The sequence below is a fragment of the Sebastes fasciatus genome, chromosome 13 (assembly GCF_043250625.1).
Source record: "Sebastes fasciatus isolate fSebFas1 chromosome 13, fSebFas1.pri, whole genome shotgun sequence".
NCBI lineage: Eukaryota > Metazoa > Chordata > Actinopteri > Perciformes > Sebastidae > Sebastes > Sebastes fasciatus.
In genome coordinates, this window is record NC_133807.1 from 6,138,554 (window position 1) to 6,159,920 (window position 21,367).

The window sequence follows — 21,367 nt, forward strand, 5'->3', positions numbered from 1 at the left end:
GTCTGTCTGAATATCCCTGTATTGATCCTCTGTCTGAAATGCTCCGTTTTAGCGCCTGTCTCTTTAAGACCTCCTCCTGAAAAAGCCCAGTATGCTCTGATTGGCTGGTGAGAAAAATATGGTGCACCTTTGCAAAGCTGTGGGCGGTATATTCTGATGAACTTGCTTGTGACGATATACATACATTTGCATAAAGCAGCATATTTGCCCACTCCCATGTTGACAAGAGTATTAAATACTTGTGAAATCTCCCTTTAAGGTACATTTTGAACGGATAAAAAAAAAATTGTGATTTATTTGCAATCATGCAATTAATCACAATTAAATATTTGTAATCAATTGACAGCCCTAGTTATTATTTTGAACACACATCATTATCTTTTTCCTAACCATAACCGAGTAGTATTGTTGCCTAAACCTAACCAGTTGTTCCACCACGTTAACCACATGGCATTGTGCATTTCTGCAAGCGTGATACGAGGCTGATAACTTAAACTTAACTGAAACTTAAGTATGCCTGATTTGCTGAAATGTGCAATGGCAAACATTTTTTCTGGCGACTGGGTTGATTTGTTCTCAGACTGACTAACTGAAGTTGTTGAAATAATTGCACAGCAATATCGCATCACCTGATAAACATTTGGCTCCAGTTAATCAGCAGTGTCATGTGACTGCCATTGTTTAAGATAAGACCTATGAGTTGTGCGTTTACAATTCCTAGTTAGTGAAACTCTTTAGTGTATGCGACTTGGCAAGCTCCACCACGTAATTGAAGGCTCAGTGAGTATGCTTCTATTTGCTATTTCAGCATCTTATGTTGCAGCAGTTTGATAGCCTTGGACAGTGTGGACAATTAGATTGAGTTTGTTTCCATCTGGTCTTACACCATCTCTTCTCTCCGCTCCAGACCTGCAGGCTGTATGTTGGCCTTGGGACTACGGGGCTGGCTCAGTCCCAGTGCCTCCCCTCTGGCTTTCAGCAGTTGTTCTGGTCCCCAGTGCAGGCAGAGGGGGCAGGGACATGAGGCGGGATGGTGCACGATGCTGGTGGAGGGGTAGAGGGCTGCTGCGGTTGGAGGAAACCCCCCCGGTCTGTTGTGGTAGTGGGAGAGGCGGAGTGCATCCAGGGTCCTCATGGGCACACCATAGCGACTGTGAGCCGAGGACGGTGGTGAGGAGAAAGTCAGGGGGTAGTGGTGGTGGTGGTGGAGGGGGAGGTGTGGGAGGTGGGGCGGGATGAAGGGGTACGGCAAGGTGGAGGAAGGAGAGGCACGGCCCATCAGGAGCGCCCCCAGGGGGTCGACGAGAGGGTGAGGCCACGGCAAGGAGTGTCTCTGCCGTTTATCCTTCATCCGCCTGTTCTGGAACCACACCTGGAGAAAGAAAGAAGTAGGAAAGGAAGAAGGGAAGGAATGGACAAAGGAGCAGAATAAGTATGTTTACAATTGTAAGCAGGCTAACATCTGCTAATTTGCACTAACAAAGTACAGCTGAGGCTGATGGGAATGTCATTCTTTTGGCAGGCATTTGGTCATAAACCAAAGAATTGGACAAATTTAGACCTGACAATGGAGCTAGATGAAAATTCTGGACATCATCAATGTTATTATAATTCATCCCCCAGGGCCATGTATATCTGTTACATAATGCATGCATTAGATAATGAAGTGAAAATGTATCACATTTTAGTGTAGTTATCACGTAACGCGGTGTTACGAGCTTTAAAGCTGAGACCGACAAGTTGTCTGTGTGTCCGTCCGCTCGGTCCTCAACTATTTTTACCAGCTCCTAGAATCTCCTCGGATGGCTGTGCTTCTAAAACGTCAGGTGGCAGCGTTTACAAGGCATCGCCTCACATTCCTGCTCTTTCATAAAAGACCCTCCAGTAGTTGGCAGAAACGTGGGTGCAGTTACTGCGTATTAAAGCTGCTGCACTGGGCCAGCGGGCCTCTGCGTCAAATGTTAGACTGTGCTAAACATGTCAGTGCTCAATCGGCCATGCTGATTGAAATTGAAAACTGAGAGGATAGATGAACAGAATCTCACATTCACGGGAAATGTCAAAGGGGTGTTGTCCTTTTAGGTGAGTAGCTGTCGCGGATTTTTGGCTTCCTGTTTTGACCTGTTTGTTTTTTATTTCTTGGCTGTGTCTGTATGCAGCGACTGAGAACAAATGAGGTGAGACAGCATCATTTCACGAGGCCTGAAATTCAGTGAAGGAGGTGAATCATTGAGTTCTGAAAGCTCAGTGTCAGTGCAGAGCTGGTAATTAGCTTAGCTTAACATGAAGACAGGAAGCATGGGAAACAGCTATAGCCCTCTGTCCAACGTTCAAACATACACCTTCCACCCCCTCTAAAGCTCACTGATTAACACCTTGTATCTTGTACAGAAACAGCAATGCAAAAATGATCATTTGTGTTTTGAGAGATGTTTCACACAAGTATCAAACTGTTCGTTAAGAAACTGTTTCATCACAAACGTCCCCTAAAACCACAAACTGCTGTTTTTACTTCTATGTGTGGTATGCAGATTTTACAAACCAGATATAACATGTTAAAGGAATAGTTCGACCTTTTTTAAAAATATGCTTATTCGCTTTCTTGAGTTAGATGAGAAGACGGATGCCAATCTTGTGTCTTGTGTACTAGGGCTGTCAATGGATTAAAAAATTTAATAGCAATTTATTGCATGATTGTCAATAGTTAATCGCGATAGTCGCAAATTAATCGCATATTTTTTATTTGCTCAAAATGTACCTTAAAGGGAGATTTGTCAAGTATCTACATGGGAGTAGGCCAATTATTGTTTATTATTTATCCTTATTTATTTTTTATCCTTATTATTTATCCTTAGGTCTTTTAGTTTTATATGGTGCCAGTATCTTCACTCTACCTTTAAAACAGGCCCCGCTACAACTTAAACATTTAAAGTTACGTTAATGCGTTAAAGAAATTAGTGGCGTTAAATCAAATTTGCGTTAACTTTGACAGCCCTAGTCTGTACGCTAAATATGTAGCTGGAGCCAGCAACTGGTTAGCTTAGCTTAGCACAATGACTGGAAACAAGGGGAAACAGCTAGCCTGCCTCTGTCCAAAAAAAAGAAGCAAAATCCACCTAATATGTCTAAAGCTCACTAATGAACATGTTATATCTTGTTTGTTTAAAGCTGTTAATAACTTTAAGCAAATATTTTTTCATATAACTGTCACTATATCTTGACAACAGTGCATGAGAATCTGAAGCTTTATGTGCTGTTATGACTATTTCTTGGCTGGAAGCGACGAGCGGAGACTCTATAGCTCCATTCTCATCTGACATCTTATTGATATACTTTAGATATTCTCATCTAACTCTTGGAAAGAAATCAAATTGGTGTATTTCCAAAATTGTTTTGGCTTCCACCACCTTTGTCTACGGCAAACAATGTTTATGATAACCTACTATAGTTAGCCAACTGGCTATATCAGTCGTGTCATATTGCCAACTATTTCCTCTATTGAGTTGCATGATGGGATTATACCAGGAGGATATAAGACTGCTGTGGTGCACAGGCTGGTATAGGATCTGAGGTATACCCGGGTGCCATGGTGGCAGAGTTGTGCCCTGCTGGTGGCGACCACTGTCTGAAAGCACCTTTATGTAGAGTGAGGAACATGGAAAAACATATTCAAAATTAGTTTTGAACAGTCCATGTAAAGGATGTATTGAGATTTAAAGGGTAACTTAGGTATTTTTCAACCTGGACCCTATTTTCCCATGTTTTTGTGTCTAAGTGAATATGGGCACACTTTCTGAAACTGGTCCAGTATTGAGGGAGAGCGCTGTAATCGGCAGCCGCAAATCAATGTAGCATTGTGTCCACTAAAATTGTTTGTTTTCGCCACTGGCAGGTTCAGATTGTTGTTATACGTGTCTGACAACATTATGGAAAGGACCCTACCGAGAAATAAAACATTTTCTTTTTTACCTTTCTCTTGATCCGGTCTGTTTGTCGTTGTGTCCAAGTCCCGCTCAAGGAGAAGTCTCGTTGTGAAATCTGAATATCCGTAAACTCTGGCTACAATAAATACGGGCGGCCATCGAATTCAAAGACTTCATCCACATTAATAAAATCATCTAAATATTTAGGCGTGACATTGAAATTCTTTTAGATAACACTAAACTATGCTTTCTGTACTCCAACACAACAAACTCTGCCCGGCTGGTACTGGTGTTTCCACCATGGATGTATTCCACTATTCCACCGTCACAACACGTCACCTTGCCAGATTTCAGGAGGAGACTTCTCTTTCAGCGAGACTCTTTCCATAATGTCAGACACTTATAACAACAATCAGAGCCTGCCGTAGCAAAAAGCAGCACTTTTAATGGACGTAAATGACAGTAACAGCTTGATCCCACAATAGCATCATATTGCAGCCCGTGAGCAGCTGCCATCTACAGCACTCTCCTTCAGTACTGGACCGTTTTGTCAGCTATAGGCACAAAAACATGGGAAAATAGGGTCCAGGTTGAAAAATACCAGTTACCCTTTAAAGCTGGAGTACGCAGATTGGAGCAATTATGTTTTAAAAAAAGTTTATGAATCAATATTCTGTTACTGTAATGCCTTTTTTCTAAAGTTGTTGAACAGCCAATAGGAAACGCTCTCTGTCTCTCTCTGAAATGGCCTGTGATTGGCCAAAGTCTTCCGTCACAGGCTGGATATTTTAAAGCCTGAAAACAGAGTCATGAGGAGGTGCAGAAGTCTAGTTATCTCTCAGAACACTTGAATTACAATATGCTGAAAGGATATTATGGATTTGTTTGCCCAATGATGCCAAAAATATTCTGCCTACTGCAGGTTTAAGCCAAACAGTCTGCACTGTCTAATTGGAATCATTTGTAGTAGATTTCAGTGAAGTTACACTATTCCTTTAAAGCTTGAGCTGCTGGGGCCCTCTAGACTCCCCCAGTTCCTCCCACTCTCTGTGCACGTGTATACTATTATTATGCAGGAATTTCAAATGAAATTCCACTTATTTGGTGGCATTTATGAATCTATGAAGTGCCTGTATATACCTTTATTATGACATGTCAGACAGCAGCCTATACCTTTATCGTTGTCTCCGGTAAGTTGAGAGCTGTAGCCAGTTCGCAGCGCCGAGGTCTCGAGACGTAGCTCTCCTTGCCGTACTCCTGCTCGAGCCGGGACAGCTGCTCGCGCGTGAACGCAGTCCGATGCCGCCGGCTGTGGTCGAGCAGGGCGCTGCGCGGGCACGGCTCCGTGTGCTCCTCTCTACCGGGACCGAGCACCACCACGGCGGCGGGAGCGGCGGAGGCGGCCACCGGCGTCTGTCTGCCCTCCGACACTGAAATGACGCACAGAGAAGACAAGGAGGGTTCAGGAGAGGAACGGATATAAACGGTTCTACCTGCTGCACAGAGGAGGGATAGGCTTTTAATGCATGTTGTATACTATGTTATAATACACACTGTCAATGCAATGGGCTATTTAACATTGTTTCATATTATATTAGGCTGTATTCATAATCAAGGACCATGAACAAAAACATTCATGTTAAATGGGAAAAGATTAAACCTTTTTAAGTTTTTTTTTTTTTTTAACATTTGAGACCCTTTCTGGTCGATATTGGAGATAACGGGCCCAGACCTTTAGGAGTGGTCTCTGTGGTCTAGCATGGACTGAGACTGTGTTTAAGATGCCATTATCCCATCATTATCCCTGATTACCCTTGTTATATATACGTATATTTGTGTAAACCTTCTTTCCCCCCCTTTAAAAAAATGTGTATACTGTATGTTTGTATGTGTATGTGTATTTTTATTTTATTTATGTATACATTTTATTTTATTTATTTCATTAACTTTGTTTCTGTCTCTTTTAGTGTGAGGAGGATGTGTTCTGCGTTGAGGGCGAGTAGGAAAAGAGGACGGTACATATTTGTATGGTGCTCCTTAAATCCTTGATAGTTTGACCCTTTGGAAATCAATAAACATACTCTTTAAAAAAGATAATTTGTGCAAAATTTAGCTATTAGCTAATTTCCTTTAGCATGCTACTTAATTTTTTTTTCTAATTTCATGAGAATTGCTTGTAACTCGATTTTGATGACACTTGGATATTTCAGTAAATGTCACATATTTCTTCTGTTTGGGGTGTCAGAGACTCTATACTAGATGTGTGATTGGTGTTGACAGCAGCCTGTTTACACAGTAGCCTACTCCTCCTCCTCCTCCTCCCAAATCTCAAATAAGTGTCTTAGCCTCTTAAGACTTTTATAACAGTTTATTCATAAGAGCTCTGGCAGGGGGTTCCATCTCACATCAGGCTTCACTTAAATATTGCTTTCCTAACAAATGAATAAATTTACTGAATTGTTATTCATTATTAAAATAATAAATTATAAACTAGCAACTTCAGAGATCTTCAAAATTAACAGGAATTAGAATTGAAATGTAAACCTTTTTAATGCAGCAACAAATCGGTCAAAGCTTTAACTAAATATATAAAATGTATAAAGTATATACACATAGAATTGAATTGAATAGATCGGCTCCATTGTCACCTGATCCAGCTATTTGAGTCAGTATCGGCCTAATATCCGGTCCAGTATCGGTGCATCCCTAACGTGTCTGTATTTTGTCACCTTCATCAAATGTTGAAGTCTAGTTTGTGACAAAAGGAAGACAACTTTTGGTTGATTTTGCAAGTATTGTTATACTTTTTTTTTTTTTTTTTTTTTTTTAAATTTGTTTTGCACATAATGGGTTCTGTGGGACCCCAAACAACGAGGAAGTCAACACAATGTCATATGGACATTTAGTGTTTAGGACATTTGTTTTAGTTTGGAATAAGACATTCTTTATAAATGTGTCTACACACAATCTCAATTATTTCTCTTCCTGTTTGTAACTTTTGGGAAACACAAAAGAAAGAAATAGGCTGAATAGGTGAATCATTGGGTCTCAGCAATGAACAACAAAGTTTGCTCAAAAGCAACTTTTACATAGGCTACTTACGCATCAGGCTGTGTTAGAAGGCTGTGTTAGAAGTGTAAAAATGAATTAAAAAAAGAAAAAAAAGAAATCCCTCCTTTGTGTTCCTCGATAGCTCTTTAGGTTGAATATGTCCCCTCTCTGTCTGCGGGCTGATCCGTGAAGAAGCTGCTGCAGCCTGACGAAAACTTCTCACACACACACACACACTTCATCCAGGTCTGCTCAGACAGTCAGGGGAGAAGATGAGGTGTTTTTGTCCCAACACCCCCCTCCTCCTCCTCCCTGTCCTCCTCCCTGTCCTCCTCCTCCTGTCTGTCCTCCCCGGGGCTGCTCTCCTCTGCTCCTCTCTTTCCCCCCATCACAGGCGCTCCAGACGGGCCGTTGTGAGCGCGTCGGCCCGTCGAGGCGCCGCGGCCCGGAGAGGTGTTAAAGGTGTTAAAGGTGTTTAGGGATAAAGCCTTTGGTCTCCGTCTCGGCCTTTGTACTTTTGTTATGGAGAATTAAAGACGCGCAGGCAGAGACAGCGACCAGACCAGCATTGTTCTCCGACGTTTGATGTTTGCGGGTTTGGAAGTAAATCATTACAGGCCTAATGGCTCCAAATGGGCTGAGGTGGAGCACGGTGGAGAGGAGTTATACATTAAAAACATATTTATATATATATTTTGCTATAGCTGTCGGTATTATAGCTGATATGTTTAATCGTACTTTTTCTATTTTCTAAAACATTTTCTTTTCCCCTCAATATTGTGAATATTTGTGAATACTAATTTTTACATTTTATTATAATTATGTTCTGTTCAAAGGTGAAGGTACGACGAATATTGACTTAATTTTCGCTCAGTCGATTAATCTTAAAACATTTTCATTTTGACGGTATGGCTATAATACAGTAGGCTATGTAGCTATTTTAAAATTGTCTTGGTTATAATTTAAATAAAATAAATATTTTATTTTTAAATAAAACTTGTATAACTATTATAGTAATAAAAAAAGCAACATCTTTTTTTCGACCAGGCGATTTGAAGAAATATTTTGTGTTTTTAATCAGGCGTTTAAATATTAGCCAGTTATGACAATAAGACTCGACAGGGCAGATTAATTGAGCTTTATTATAACGTAATAGCAGTGCGGTATCTATCAAAACTTGATCCTTTAAGTGTACAGCCTCTCCTCCCAGTGTAGAGGATGACCCTTGAACCTGTGATTTGGAGTTTATTATGGCTATAATCTGCGTTGATTGTTAATCCAGCGGCCAGATGATGATAAAGAGGACAGGCGGCGGACAGAGACAGACAGACGCCAGGTAGGGTGGAGTCACTCACATGGAGGAAATTTATCATTATAAAAACACTCAGGTAGAAGTCATTGAGATTACTTCCTCACTGTTTGGAGTACAGCCCCCACTGCTCTATGTGTAACAATTACATCATAAACATGGTATTTGCTCTTCTGTCATTTTTTAACTAATGAAAACCCAACATGTAGAGAAATATTTTAGTGGTAATCCTTCCCTTTGTAACAAACTGGGCAGCACATTTGAAGGTGACACAATATGACCATAATAATAAAATAAAAAAGTAAACTTATATGAAATGCCCATAAATTGTCGTTACACCAAATAAGGAAACATTTTATGTTTTATATGGGCTGTGCATGTACAAATATATAGTATATTGTTTGTTTTGTACGCCAACACAACAAAGCACAAGAACAGTTTCACTCTGATGAACACTTAATCTGTTATACACTGTCAATAACTCTGTAACACCAAATATCCACTGCTGCTCTATAGTTAAAGTCATTAATGCACATTTTTAGATTATAATTTATAGTCTTTATTGCTAATTTTTTAGACTATAATTTATAGTCTTTAATGCTCATTTTTTAGAACATAATTTATAGTCTTTAATGCACATTTCTTTCTGTAATATGTACGTATCGTCTGTCACTTTATGTACATATTATAATATGTACATACCTGTCACTGTAAATATAAATCCTACTCAGTGTACATAAAGTACACTGAGTAGGATTCTCCACATGTACTGTACATACTGTACATAATCGTACATAATCATCCAGTCCACGTGCATCCTGAAAGCCTGCTGTTGATGCCTTAAATGGGAACTCCAGTAATTAATTATTGCACTTCCATATAGTTGTGGGAATAACAACAGACAGGTTAAATAGACTACAAGTCTACGGCCATGCTATTGGCTCTGTCATGTTTTACTTGAGCTAAATGCTCACATCAGCATGCTAACATGTTTACAATGATAATGGTAGCATGTAATGTTTAATATGTTCACTGTGTTGTTTCGTGTGTTGGCATGCTAATATTAGCTAATTAACACAAAACACAAAGTGCAGCCGAGGCTGATGGGAACGTCAAAGATATCTGGTCAAAAACAAAGACACATTTTTCACATGATGGCACTAAATGAAAAGCCAGGATGCCAATTCATCCTCTGGGGACCATGAATGTGTGTACCAAACGTAAAAGCAAACCATCCAATAGTTGTTGAGACATTTCACTAAAGAACTAAATAGTCAATCTCATGGTGGCGTAAAATGAAATGACAAAAGATCACCAAAGTTGTTTGAATGTATCATCTGGGGATCTTGAATATCCATTGTAAATTTCAGGTCAATTCAACTGATAGTTGTCAAGATATTTCACTCTGAACCACAAATGCCATCCTCATGGTAGCACAAGAGGAAAAGTAAGGGAATCACCAAAGTCAGTAGGATTCATCCTTTAGGGACCATGAATGTGTGTACCAAACGTCACAGCAAACCATTCAATAGTTGTTGAGATATTTCACTAAAGAAGAACTGAATAGTCAACTCCATGGTGGCACAAGAGGAAATGACAAAAGATCACCAAAGTTGTGAGAATGTATCCTCTGGGGATCTTGAATATCTGTTGTAAATTTCAGGTCAATCCAGCCTAAATGTAACCAGGTGGTAAAAGCCAAATTCACAGGAAACAAAACCTCTGTAAATGAGATTCTTGCTGGGGGGGCAGAGAATCACTGTCTCTTAGAGCAGTGGGCTTGCTGAGAGGTCAAGCAGCGCTGGGAAGAAAAAACAGGAAGTAAACACACAACGCTATTTTGCTGAGCTGGCTGGCTGTTACTGACGGTGAGAAGATGAATTAATATTCCTATATTGTTTGAGAATTATTTAGCACAATACAACAATTTGTTGTTTGAATGTTATCTGATGTTCTTATCCAAATCCACAGTTTGTGTAATTGTTGAATTTAGAGTGTTCATTTGGATGTTTTTGTTTTTTACTTAACTCTCTTGATACTTTGCCTCGCGGACCATGCTGTATTGAAGAAGACTTGAAACTAGAGATTGAGACCATAAACTCATGTTTACAATGTTTACTGAGGTAATAAATCAAGTGAGAAGTACAGTAGGCCTTTTTTTTCATAGACATCTTTTTGCAACCCTGCTGGCTGGTAGAGAGAATGCAATTTTTTAGGCACTTCCGCATTGGCTTCACTTTTCAGAGCCAGAGGTTAACCCCTGGCAGGAACTCACAACGTCAGGGTTTAATCTCCTCAGCCGCTGAGTCACTATGTCTTCACTCACAGTAGCTCGCTTTCTGTCGCCTTGGTAAACCTAAAGTTGTTTTTCTCTCTCTTTGAAGTAAACATTGGAACATTGTGAAAATGGCTTCCACATGTTTTGAATATCGTCGGTCAGAGAGATGCTCTGGCCTCAGTTTGAGATCATGGGAATAAAGGTCAGGAAGCTGTCATTTAGAGCGATGAAGTGTCCTGTTCTCGGTGAGAGATCAAACACCCTGTGTTCTTCACCATATCGAGGAACAATGCACATGTTGCACTTATTCTCCAAACAACATGTGTTAAACACGTGCAACTAGACTGCACATGCTGCTATAATGTTTTTAATAGCCCACGAGTTTGCCCGTACCAGTAATGCCTGATGACTGGCATCCATTCAGTGGCAGTGATGATGAACCTCACAGGTTACTTTATTTCTTCAAGACGATGGGTAACAGATGTGCTATTCTGATCTTCATAGCTTTGTCTCATATATTTGGAGACAAGCCAGTTGGCCTAATTGTATACAACATGTTCACATCTTGTCCATACATCAGAGCTTCGCAAACAGTGTTTTGGGAGGATGTTATTAATTAGCTTTTCATTAATTTCTGGTTTCCAGCAGCCTTCATCCCGACAAGAATATTGATTTAAAACACAACGATGATGTCCTTAAGCTTTGTAATACTTCAGTGTTGCTGTGGCTGTTTCTTCTGTTGAAACTACACAATCCAATCTTTTTCTGTGCCGACATGTTAAGGCGGTTTGATCAATCCTAGAGAATGTTGGTATTGGATGAATCTGCAAATGCCCAGATTACGACTCATGATAAGGTTTTGAAAATGATTTCTCTACAATATCTGCACATGGCAGCTACACTGGTTAAGGTTAGGCAAATAAACTATATACACTATACTATAAACTAGGCCCTGTACACACCTGGCATCAGAATGCATCTCCACATGTGTCTCCAGTGACCACTTGGTGGGATCTCACTTCCCCGCTCTATATGCAAATAAACACGTAGTAAACACATGGCTAATACAGCAGACGTTGTGACGTAACATTACATGAATGTCAGTAGTAATATCCTACGTATTCGTGAATTAGGGTACATTTTATTAACATTTTATTAACATCGAAATTAAAGGTTATTGTACCAGCGGTCCCCGGGGACCTTCATGCCGCCGACAGCACTGCCTTTGCCAGGCAACAGCGGGGTACAGAGCTTCAGAGAGCCGGGGAGGAGAGAGAGCGAGCAGGCGGTCGGTTATCAGCTCCGTGCAAAGCAGCGGAACAAAAACACCGACACATCTCTGACAGTATGATAATAATGAACTTTGCGTGCCTGGTCTGTAGATATGTAGCGTATAGATAAGATATATTTTAATAAAATACAGTTGTAGCGACAGAATACAGTAGAGCACAGAGGCCGTTTCCATGCTGCGAGGCAGACAAGCGCTCGTGTCAATCTGTCTATTCACATGAGGAGCTCAGAGACCCCGCGGATCCCAGCGGAACGGTCCAGGACACTCTCACGTATGCACTGCTAAAAGAATGTGGTCAAATGACGCCCAGACCACCTCTGATCGGATCTCAATGCGTCCTCAATGTGTCTTGAGCGCGTTCACACCTGTACTTAGAGCTGTCCGATCACTCAAGAAGCATGTGGAGACGCATTCTAATGCCAGGTGTGAAAAGATGTACTTAAAGGTGTCCGTTTGTGATCGGATCACTCAGGACGCATGTTAATACCAGGTCTGAACAGGGTCTATATAGTTAAGGTTAGGCAAATAAAACACTTGTGGCATATTTACACTACGGCAGTGGTTTTCAAACTGTGGGGCATGATAGGTGAGGCGCGTGTGACCGGGTGAAGATGTGATGCGCAGTTAATGTTTTGACGTCAGAATGTTTTTCACAGGGGAACAGTTAACAAACAGTTCATACAGTACATCCATGGTAGCAATGGTGTTCATTCTGACATGTAGTCTGTAGCTTTACAGAATGGACAGATATGTGCTCATCTGACGGTAATGAAAAGAAAAAATGATGAAGTAGGGCTGCTGTTATGTTCTGGTAACAAAACGTGGACCCACAAGCAGCACACACTAGTCGAATTAAAGTTGTAACAAAAGGAGAATTTATTAATAATAATAAATTGTACGATGGAGGGGGCCTCGGAGTCAGATGTGGCCGTGATGAAGACTATTAATCTTAAAGGAAACGAGGAGCATGGGGAATGGGGTTCCAGGGATCCTCCAGATGGTGAGTCGAGTCCACTTGTGATCCGAGGAGGAAGAATGGCGTCGGAGAGTGAGCAGGTAGGTTAGTGCAGGAAGCGGAGGCAGCTTACAGGTAAGTGTACCTTGGACAAAATGACAAAAACTGGATGAGTACAAAAAAGTACAAGGCGAGCAAAGACAAAGTAAAAAAACAGCTAAGCAAGATAAGAGAGCCTGAAGCGTTACTACCACGGTGGTGATGAAAGCGATCTGGCGATGAATGGCAGGAAGACCGGAGTTGTTATACTGCAGGAGTGTGTGTCTTGATTGCATGATTGATGTCAGCTGCTCCAGCAGCAACCACCCAGGAGAAGGAGGAGGAGAAGGCCACACCTCCTTACACACAGACAGACTAGACTGACAGGGTAAAACACACAGGAGACTCAAGGACAGGGAAATAGAGGAAACACAGGGAAAACTAGACTGCCAGGTGATACCATGACAGCTGCACCGAGTAGGTCGAAGCTTAATTCATAAGGTTGACATTCTAATCATTATTAAACTTACAGAAACATTACCTTCCACCTTCTCTTCCCTCCTCTGTCAAACACACACAGAGTGAGGGATGTGGCGCTCCGGCCGTCTCTGTAATTGCCTCAGTCCAAAAGGTGTGCTTGAAAATATTTCTTCCTCCAAAGATGGGAATGACAGAAAAAGTTTGAGAACCACTGCCTTATGGGAACTTTTCAATACCTTTCATTCAGATTTGATTTATTAAGGCAAAACCAGGACAAACATTGTCATTTCCATGCACTCTTTGCAGCTGTGGAACACACAACAAGAAAGTTCGACAGAATGGAGCAGAGGTTGAACGAAACCAGCCAGCTCCAGCTCCTACATCGCTGACCTGCTCCCCAGTTGACACAACCGTTCACCCAGACCTCCTCCCTAAGGTCCCCTCAGGGTGTTATAACACTGTCAAGCTACCTACACCTTTGCTTCTGACAGACATGAGCCACTACAGGTCCTGGTGAGGTACATATGGGTGGTTTTAGGCATTTCAACAATTGACCAATGCCTGACCTTAATGTGTAGTTCTTCCAGGCTAAATGTCCTGACTGGGCTTGAAATAGTAGATGGAGATTCGCCTTGCTTGGAGCAGTTGGGGACATTATTGTTTCTCATTGACTTTGATCATCCATATTTCATCCAGATCAGATTCGCACCATCTGTTTTGTTTCCTCAGCTATAAACGATCGATACAAGTTATGAGGGTCTGTAATTAACTGACAACAGTGGCAAGCACTTTGGTTGCAAATGTGTCTTTATAAGAAACACATGTCATGCAGAAGAAGGAATAACTTCGCATAGAGACATCTATCGAGCACATATTTTTCTCAAATGAAGAAATAGCTTCATTTATGACCGTGCATATGATGAGATTTACTTGTTGCCTTTGATTCCGGCCACAGGACCAAGACTTTTTAGAGATGTAATGCTTTCCATTGTTTACTGTCTCACGCTGCCAAACCCTGGTATCCCAAAGGATTGGCAGTTTTGATCAAATGATCAAAGTACTCTAAAACATATGTCTTTTAAATCTGCTTTATCGCCACACTCTGCTGCGTCTGCCCTGCAGTGATCACACTTACTGAGTAACCCAGATTTTTTTAATGATTTTGCCGTTGCAGTTTTGCCTTTGGTGTTGTTAGAGTGCGTGCGTTTCATCAACCAGCTTTGTTAGCTTTTTCTAAATGATTGCTATCCTTCATTGACCAGAATGTTCTTCCACAATCCCCAACTTGATGCATAGTTTGAAGTCTAACTTTAAGGGGACTTTTCACAATGACAACACTACATGGCGAGATAAGGCACAGGAATGGGTTGCTGTGTTACGACATGCAAAGGCGTAGAATTCGGATTCTCCAGAATACAGGAAATGAGTCACAGCTACACAGATATTTCCCTCAGGAGTTGGTGGAGAGCTAACCCTAACCGTAACCCTACGCCCTGTTTCTATTTATTCCTGTCACGTGCTTTGAAAGCGCTGCAACGGACGAGGAACGGCTGATTTGTGAAGTTGAAATGAGGAGTTAATATCTAATACCATACCTCCTCATTTCACTACAAAAACCTTACCAAGGTGGCAGCTGGCTGGTAGTAATATATAGTAGTGTACTTATAGTATAGTAGTATAGTAGTAGTATAGATCAAACAGTTGGCTGTTAACACGTTGGTTATTTACTGACAACACTTAGCCCAGTGGTTCCCAAACTTTTTCTGAAGGGCCCCCCTTTTGTAGATAATATTTTCAAGCTCCCTCATCGCCACCACCTCTCTGCACAAAATAGGCAAGTTTACCACCTCCCTGGGAATAAACAAAACATTTTCTCTGCAGAACTGCAACTTCAGTGTGTGACATTATTTGAAAAGAAAAAAAACTAAAAACTAAATAAGAAAGTCACTGATTCTAAATTCATTATTTTTAACATATTTTCTTAACAAACATTACAAGTTTACCAGCTCCCTGGGAAATAAAGAAAAACCTGACCATTTTCTCTGCAAGAACAGCCCTGCATTTCTTTCAGTGACTGGTGTGGGATTGATTTGTGCTGCAGATCTTCTCAAATCGGGGATGCAGCTGTGAGACTGCCACTCTTGGCTCATTTTCAATGTCCAGCTTTGATCTGTATTTTGTCTTGATTGAGTCAACAGCAGAAAAACCCTATCTCACATAGGTAGGATGTGGCAAAAAGCCTATCCTGGAAGTGGGTAGTCCTTCTCCACTCCAATTCAAAATCCAGACAGTGTCTTTGACTTAAACTCCAGCCTTATTGTTGAATCAGAGGTGACATCAATGAACTGTTCCTCTTCTGCAGTGCTGAAGTCAGCAGCTGGTGTTGCACTGTAGGGTCTCGGATCCAGTTGTATTTTGCAGGATCCGGCATTGGGGAATACCTCTGGAGATGTTTTTGTGGTGCAGAGATATGAGTTTTCATACATGGGATCGCTGTGTTCTGCAGCTTGTTGACCTCGATGAAAGATTTCCGGCTCTCAAAAGAGTCTATATTCCTCTCTTTCACTCGCTGCTCCCACATCTACAGTTTTCTTGTGAATGATGTGATTTTATCTGCCCTCTTCCTCCAAGAACATTCTGATCCATCAGGACCCGCTGTGAAACAAAACAGCTGTGTGATCAGATACCATCTCCTCAAACCACAAAATCCGGGCTTTGATGGGTCTTGTTTTGATGTAGTTTATGGTGGTAATGATGTCTGTCATTACATCTTTCAGCTCGGGGCTCAGCTGTTTAGCGCCTCTCGGTGTATCATACGGTGTGTCCACTGCACATCGGGGGAAATACGCTTGATGATCGCTTGCAGCCCTCGTTTACCAGCCATTGCCTGAGCCCCGTCTGTGCACATCCCCACACAGCCCTCTCCACAATTTCAGATTGGCTTCTTTCAAGTAAGTGTCAATGATTTTGAAAATTCGTCTGTCACTCCGTTGTGAATGACAGTTGAGTAGTTTCTTTCTGAAGAAATCCACAGGCTTCTCTTTGTGTTCGGAATGTGAAGTATCCAAGTGGCGTCTTAACTTTTTTGGTTTCATACTGTCAGAAAACAATATTTTGAGACACACAACACACTGTGGTCTCTCTTCACTACCCACCGTTGTATTGGTGAAGCCGAGGGCGAGATATGCCTCATCATATTTTCTTGTCTTTGCTTTGGTAGTTGTGACGGCTGGTGTAGATTCATCGTCTACTTTACGTTTACCTGGCGGTCCGTTCACAAACCTGTCCATGCTTTGCTAGCAGTGCTGTTTACATCATTTCATTTAGCCTCGCCCTGACATGACTGCCAGTTTGGGAACCGCTGACTTAGCCTAACGTGATTCGGTCAAATATGTACAGATGTCTGGATAAGCAATATCTGGCCACAGGACTGTTGGACAGGGGAAGAAAAATGTATTAAGTTATAGCAAAAGCTCAGGTTCAGGCAAGGTCGCAAAATAATTATTTGACGTGTATAAAACTAACTTTTGTATGAAAAGAGATCAATGCATACGAACTTGTCAAAATTACAATCCAAACATGCGTCAAATTGCATTGAAGTCTATGAGATCTAAGGTTTTCTTTCCCCAAAAAGTGGCCGTGGCCTTGACTTTTTGTGAAGTACCCGTAGGCTATGTGCCGGTCTGATTTATAGTAATTCACCCTTGGGTGTCACCAAAGACAGGGGTGTTCTTGGATGTCGTATTTTACATAAATGATCTAAACACAGTCAGACATAAATATACATAACAGCAAACACTTGTCACGACGCCTGCCAACTCTTAGTTTATGTCTTCATCTGTTCCGCACACGAGTTACACGTTTTCAGAATTGTTTGTATACTATAGTTCCATGTTTTTTGTGTATATACAATTGAGAAAAACTGTACACAGACACCCAATTTATAATACTGCAAATGTACTTTCATCAGTGGGCTATAGGCTCAATCACCATTGTGTTACCTCATTTGGCTACAGACAGTGACTGAACAGACATACGGACAGCAATCTTCAAGCCATTTTAAATTTGCTTGTTTACTAAGTTGGATTGGGATTTGAGTTTTTTTTTTTTTTTTAATTAAAATAAACATGTTGCAAGCAAATCAAGCATGTAGCCATTTTTGAAATTCAGATCAAGACAATCCAGTTTTAATACTGAAGAGATAACAAAGAGTCCTTTATTAAAGCTGTGACATGACAAAAAAGCCAAGATTTTTAAACATTTCACTTTTGCAACCTAAATTCACAATGACATAACTGGCCATATTGAAACGGATAATCAACCCATTGAGAAGTTCACATTCAGCCCATAAACCTGTAGCCTGGGTAAAGTAATGCAATGTCGGCATCAAATTCAGAAATTGAATCCCCAAAGGGAAATTGGGTCAAGTTACTGTACAGTTGCTCAAGAAAAACAAAACAATGTTTAAAAAAGATGTGCATTAGTCAAAATACTCAATAGTAATAGACCAATAATATTATTGCACTGAGCATGACTCAATAGCAACACTGAATATAAAACTTCATATGAGCTGATGTGAAAGCCTATATTTAACATCCCATAGGCCTACAAATTGTAATAAATACCTGTGGGTCTGTAAAGCTCTTTTGAGATTGTAACAAAGGGCTCTAAATAAACTTGAACGTGGAAAATGGGAAATTAGGCCTACATGGATGAGAAATAAAGAGCAGTTGTGCAAGTGGCCAGTACTCAAAATTTTTTCTGTAAAAAGCATGAAACAAAACATAAGCAAAATTGTCGGTGGTCGGGCCCTAATAATAACTGACCACAAATGATCAGAATCTTACAAATAATCGTAGTCATTCAACTCCTCAGGGTTATGGTGAGGAGCCGAGATTTGGTAAGCCAGTTTGTCTCGCCGGCCATGCCCGCTTTGTTCCACCCCTCATTGGACAGGGTGGAGACTTACCAATCTCATCAACATTTTCAGTGGGCTCGATGATGTTTCCTGCAGTGAGACAGATGTTGTGGGCTGTGATGACCGCTGGAACAAAAGCGTAATCCACCTCATGGGCCTGGAATAGCAGGCACCTCCATCGTACCTTCATCATGCCAAAGGCCCGCTCTATTATGTTTTGGGCTTTGGCATGGTGGTGGTTGTAGCAGCTCTGTACCGTATCCTGCAGTGGCTCCTGATACGAGGTGATGATGGTCATCGGTTGAACTATGCAGGGGTAGCCATCATCCCCCCACAATGAAATACCCTGGAGGAGGGTACAGAGCCTCTTTATACATATGCCGCTGTTCTTCAGGACACAGGTGTCATGAACAGACCCAGGGTATGCCACGCAAATGTGGAGGAACTGGCCCTTCCCATCACATACTGCCTGCAGCTGTATGGATGGGAAGAGCTTACGGTTGATGTAGTCCTGGCCACCGGGTCCGGGAGGGTTCTTCACATGTGTGTGGCACCCGTCAATGGCACCCACACATGTGGAAAAGACGGAGCTGCTAAATCTCCTCCATCTCTGGAGAAGCCTGTGGACAATCAATATTTAAACTTGAAAGGCCTGAGACATCACACTGTATGATAAACTGTGTGCCAGCCAGTACACAGTTGTCAGTCCCAGCCCGATCGCCCGAGTTGTACGCCATGTATCCTGTACTGACAGCAACATAAACACATCTGCGTATAAATGCTACGGTAAGACAGACTGGACACGCCAGCGGCTGCCTTGCTGAATTGCTGCGTGTCCCACGTGTGTCGTCCACACCAGCAGCGTTTCTGCTGCTGCTGCTCCTGCTCCTGCTGTCAGCCCTTTCTTTTTACATATTTTCCCCTATAATGGCCATTTCATTTCATTATAAATATTATTTATATTTATTTTAGACAGAAAAAGGTAAGGAAGCATGTGCTCATTTGTAAATAATGGTAATAATCCACAATTAAAACCCCCGTACTTTATTCATTCATGGAGCCGTAGAAGTCACTGCATTTCCTACAACACTCTCCTGCACATATTTCAGAATAAAAACCTTGTGTTAACAAATGAAGGAATTCTGTCAGCAGAAAAAAAATGCTTGATTTTGACTTTTATTTTGAAATGAAAACAGGAAGTGTTGATTTAAAAATAAATCTTTACTTTTTTCATGTCCTTGACATATTCTACAGATACAGACATTGAAACTGTAGTAATGTTGCTGATATGATGTCAATAAAGTCAAACAATCACTTTCACTGTCGAATCTCTAGAAGAGACGCAGCTGAGCCGCGCTGCTCACACGGGCAGTGTTGTGTGTTAAGATGGACTGTGAAATAAAATAGCAACAGGTTCTGCTGACGTTCCCTGTGTGGCCCGGGGCTTAGTGATGTAGTATATAAAGCGAGAAGGATGAATTATGATACTTATGATATTATTACATTTGCGACGTGCTTTCCGTAGTTGTGTTACGTTGTGTCCGTACGTGTTTTACTTAGTTTATATACTTATTTTGAGCCCAACCATGACGTTTTCCCTTACCCTAAGTGGTTTTCTTGCCTAAACCAAACTGCAGTCGTTTGCGTAGCATACAAATGTATGTGTAATGTCGTGGTATTTATACGCTTTCCTGTGACACGGGTTATTAGTACAGTAATGTGGTGTCCCCAGACCTGTCTCCTCTCAGGTCGCAGACACCGCATCAAGGCCTCCAAGGACACATGACTGAGCTGATAATCATGTAGGAGGTCTTGTTCCCTCATCAAAATGAATTCTTAGCCCGGGAGCAATGCTGTTAATTAATTTGTAGACGGGTGCTGGTGGATCTTCAGGCTGCAGAAAGAACACAAGCTGTTAAAGTGTGCATATGTTATACCCTTGAGCCAGCAAATTTTGCACAATAAAATGTTTTGTCAAAATTAAAAGCACAACTTTCTATCCTTTATGACAAACATGTTGTATGTCTGCTTCCCTAATAAAAGCACGTGTCCATATGTGCAGTACCTTCCCGCTACCTGCGGTTGGTCATCTTTAATGCCAATCAAACAAGCTCCTTTTTACGACGACATTAAAAGCAGGATGGCATCACGCATCCTTGCTTTCCAACGCTGTGAACGGCGTCTTTCCTGCTGACACATTTCATGCTGCAGCTGATGCCACTGCCATAGGGCGCACGCTATAGCGGTCTTCATTTAGTAATTCTGTTTTCCTCCCTGTCTCTCTCTGACTGTAGCCACAACCATTAGTTGTAGATGAGAAGGAAATCGAAGGTGTATGTGCACCTTATAGCCTACTGTCAGGTGAGGAATGGATGATCAATCACATCATATATAAAAAAGTAAAAAAGAGTTTTTTTTTTAAATAGATAGGCATTAGTGTGCTTGTGTGTATATAATAGGCTATATCACTTATGTAAGGGATAATGTACAGCGAGCCAGTCATTGTTGTTAAAGAATAACCCGACAGGGTGATGCTGCACAAAAGGTATTCGGAAAAAATGTTAAAAATGCCAAAAAAATCGGAAATACATATAATACTTACTGACTTTTGCACATTACCTACCGAGCTAGACAGGAGCACAGTTAACGAAACTGGCGTGCTCCACTCAAATATCTAGTTTAATGGGTGCCGACCAGTGGGCAACCTCCGGTTCTGAAAAGTGAAGCCAATGGGGAAGTGCCTTAAACTTGTATTCTTTCTCATAGCCAGCAGGGGGCGACTCCTCTGGTTGCAAAATACAGAGATTGTATAGAAGTCAATGAGAAAATGAGCCTATTTCTCACTTGATTTATTACCTCAGTAAACATTGTAAACATCAGTTTATGGTCTCAATCACTAGTTTCAAGTCTTCTTCAATACAGCATGATGTTCATTTAGTAAATTATGGTCCCATTTAGTGTCAAACAGACCATAAAGCAGGAGATGCTTTAGGGCGGGGCTACCTTGTGATTGACAGGTCGCTACCACGGCGTTGTCCGGTCTGGGAGTTGTCCGTATTTTCATCTTAGAACTTTAACCCTTTCACAGTGTTTTCTTATTCAGCGTTCGGTTGTACTTAGCTC

At 41.3% G+C, this 21,367-nt stretch overlaps 1 protein-coding gene across 1 annotated transcript; it reads right to left on the minus strand.

Annotated features, from left to right (window-relative positions):
- Nucleotides 1–782: 782 nt before the first annotated feature.
- eve1 (even-skipped-like1) lies at nt 783–18,981 on the minus strand. Its single transcript, XM_074657205.1, is given in 6 exon segments — nt 783–1,372; nt 5,097–5,312; nt 5,315–5,353; nt 16,014–16,153; nt 18,296–18,779; nt 18,940–18,981. Coding segments are annotated over 6 exon segments (1,413 nt in total). The 3' UTR covers nt 783–880.
- Nucleotides 18,982–21,367: the final 2,386 nt, after the last annotated feature.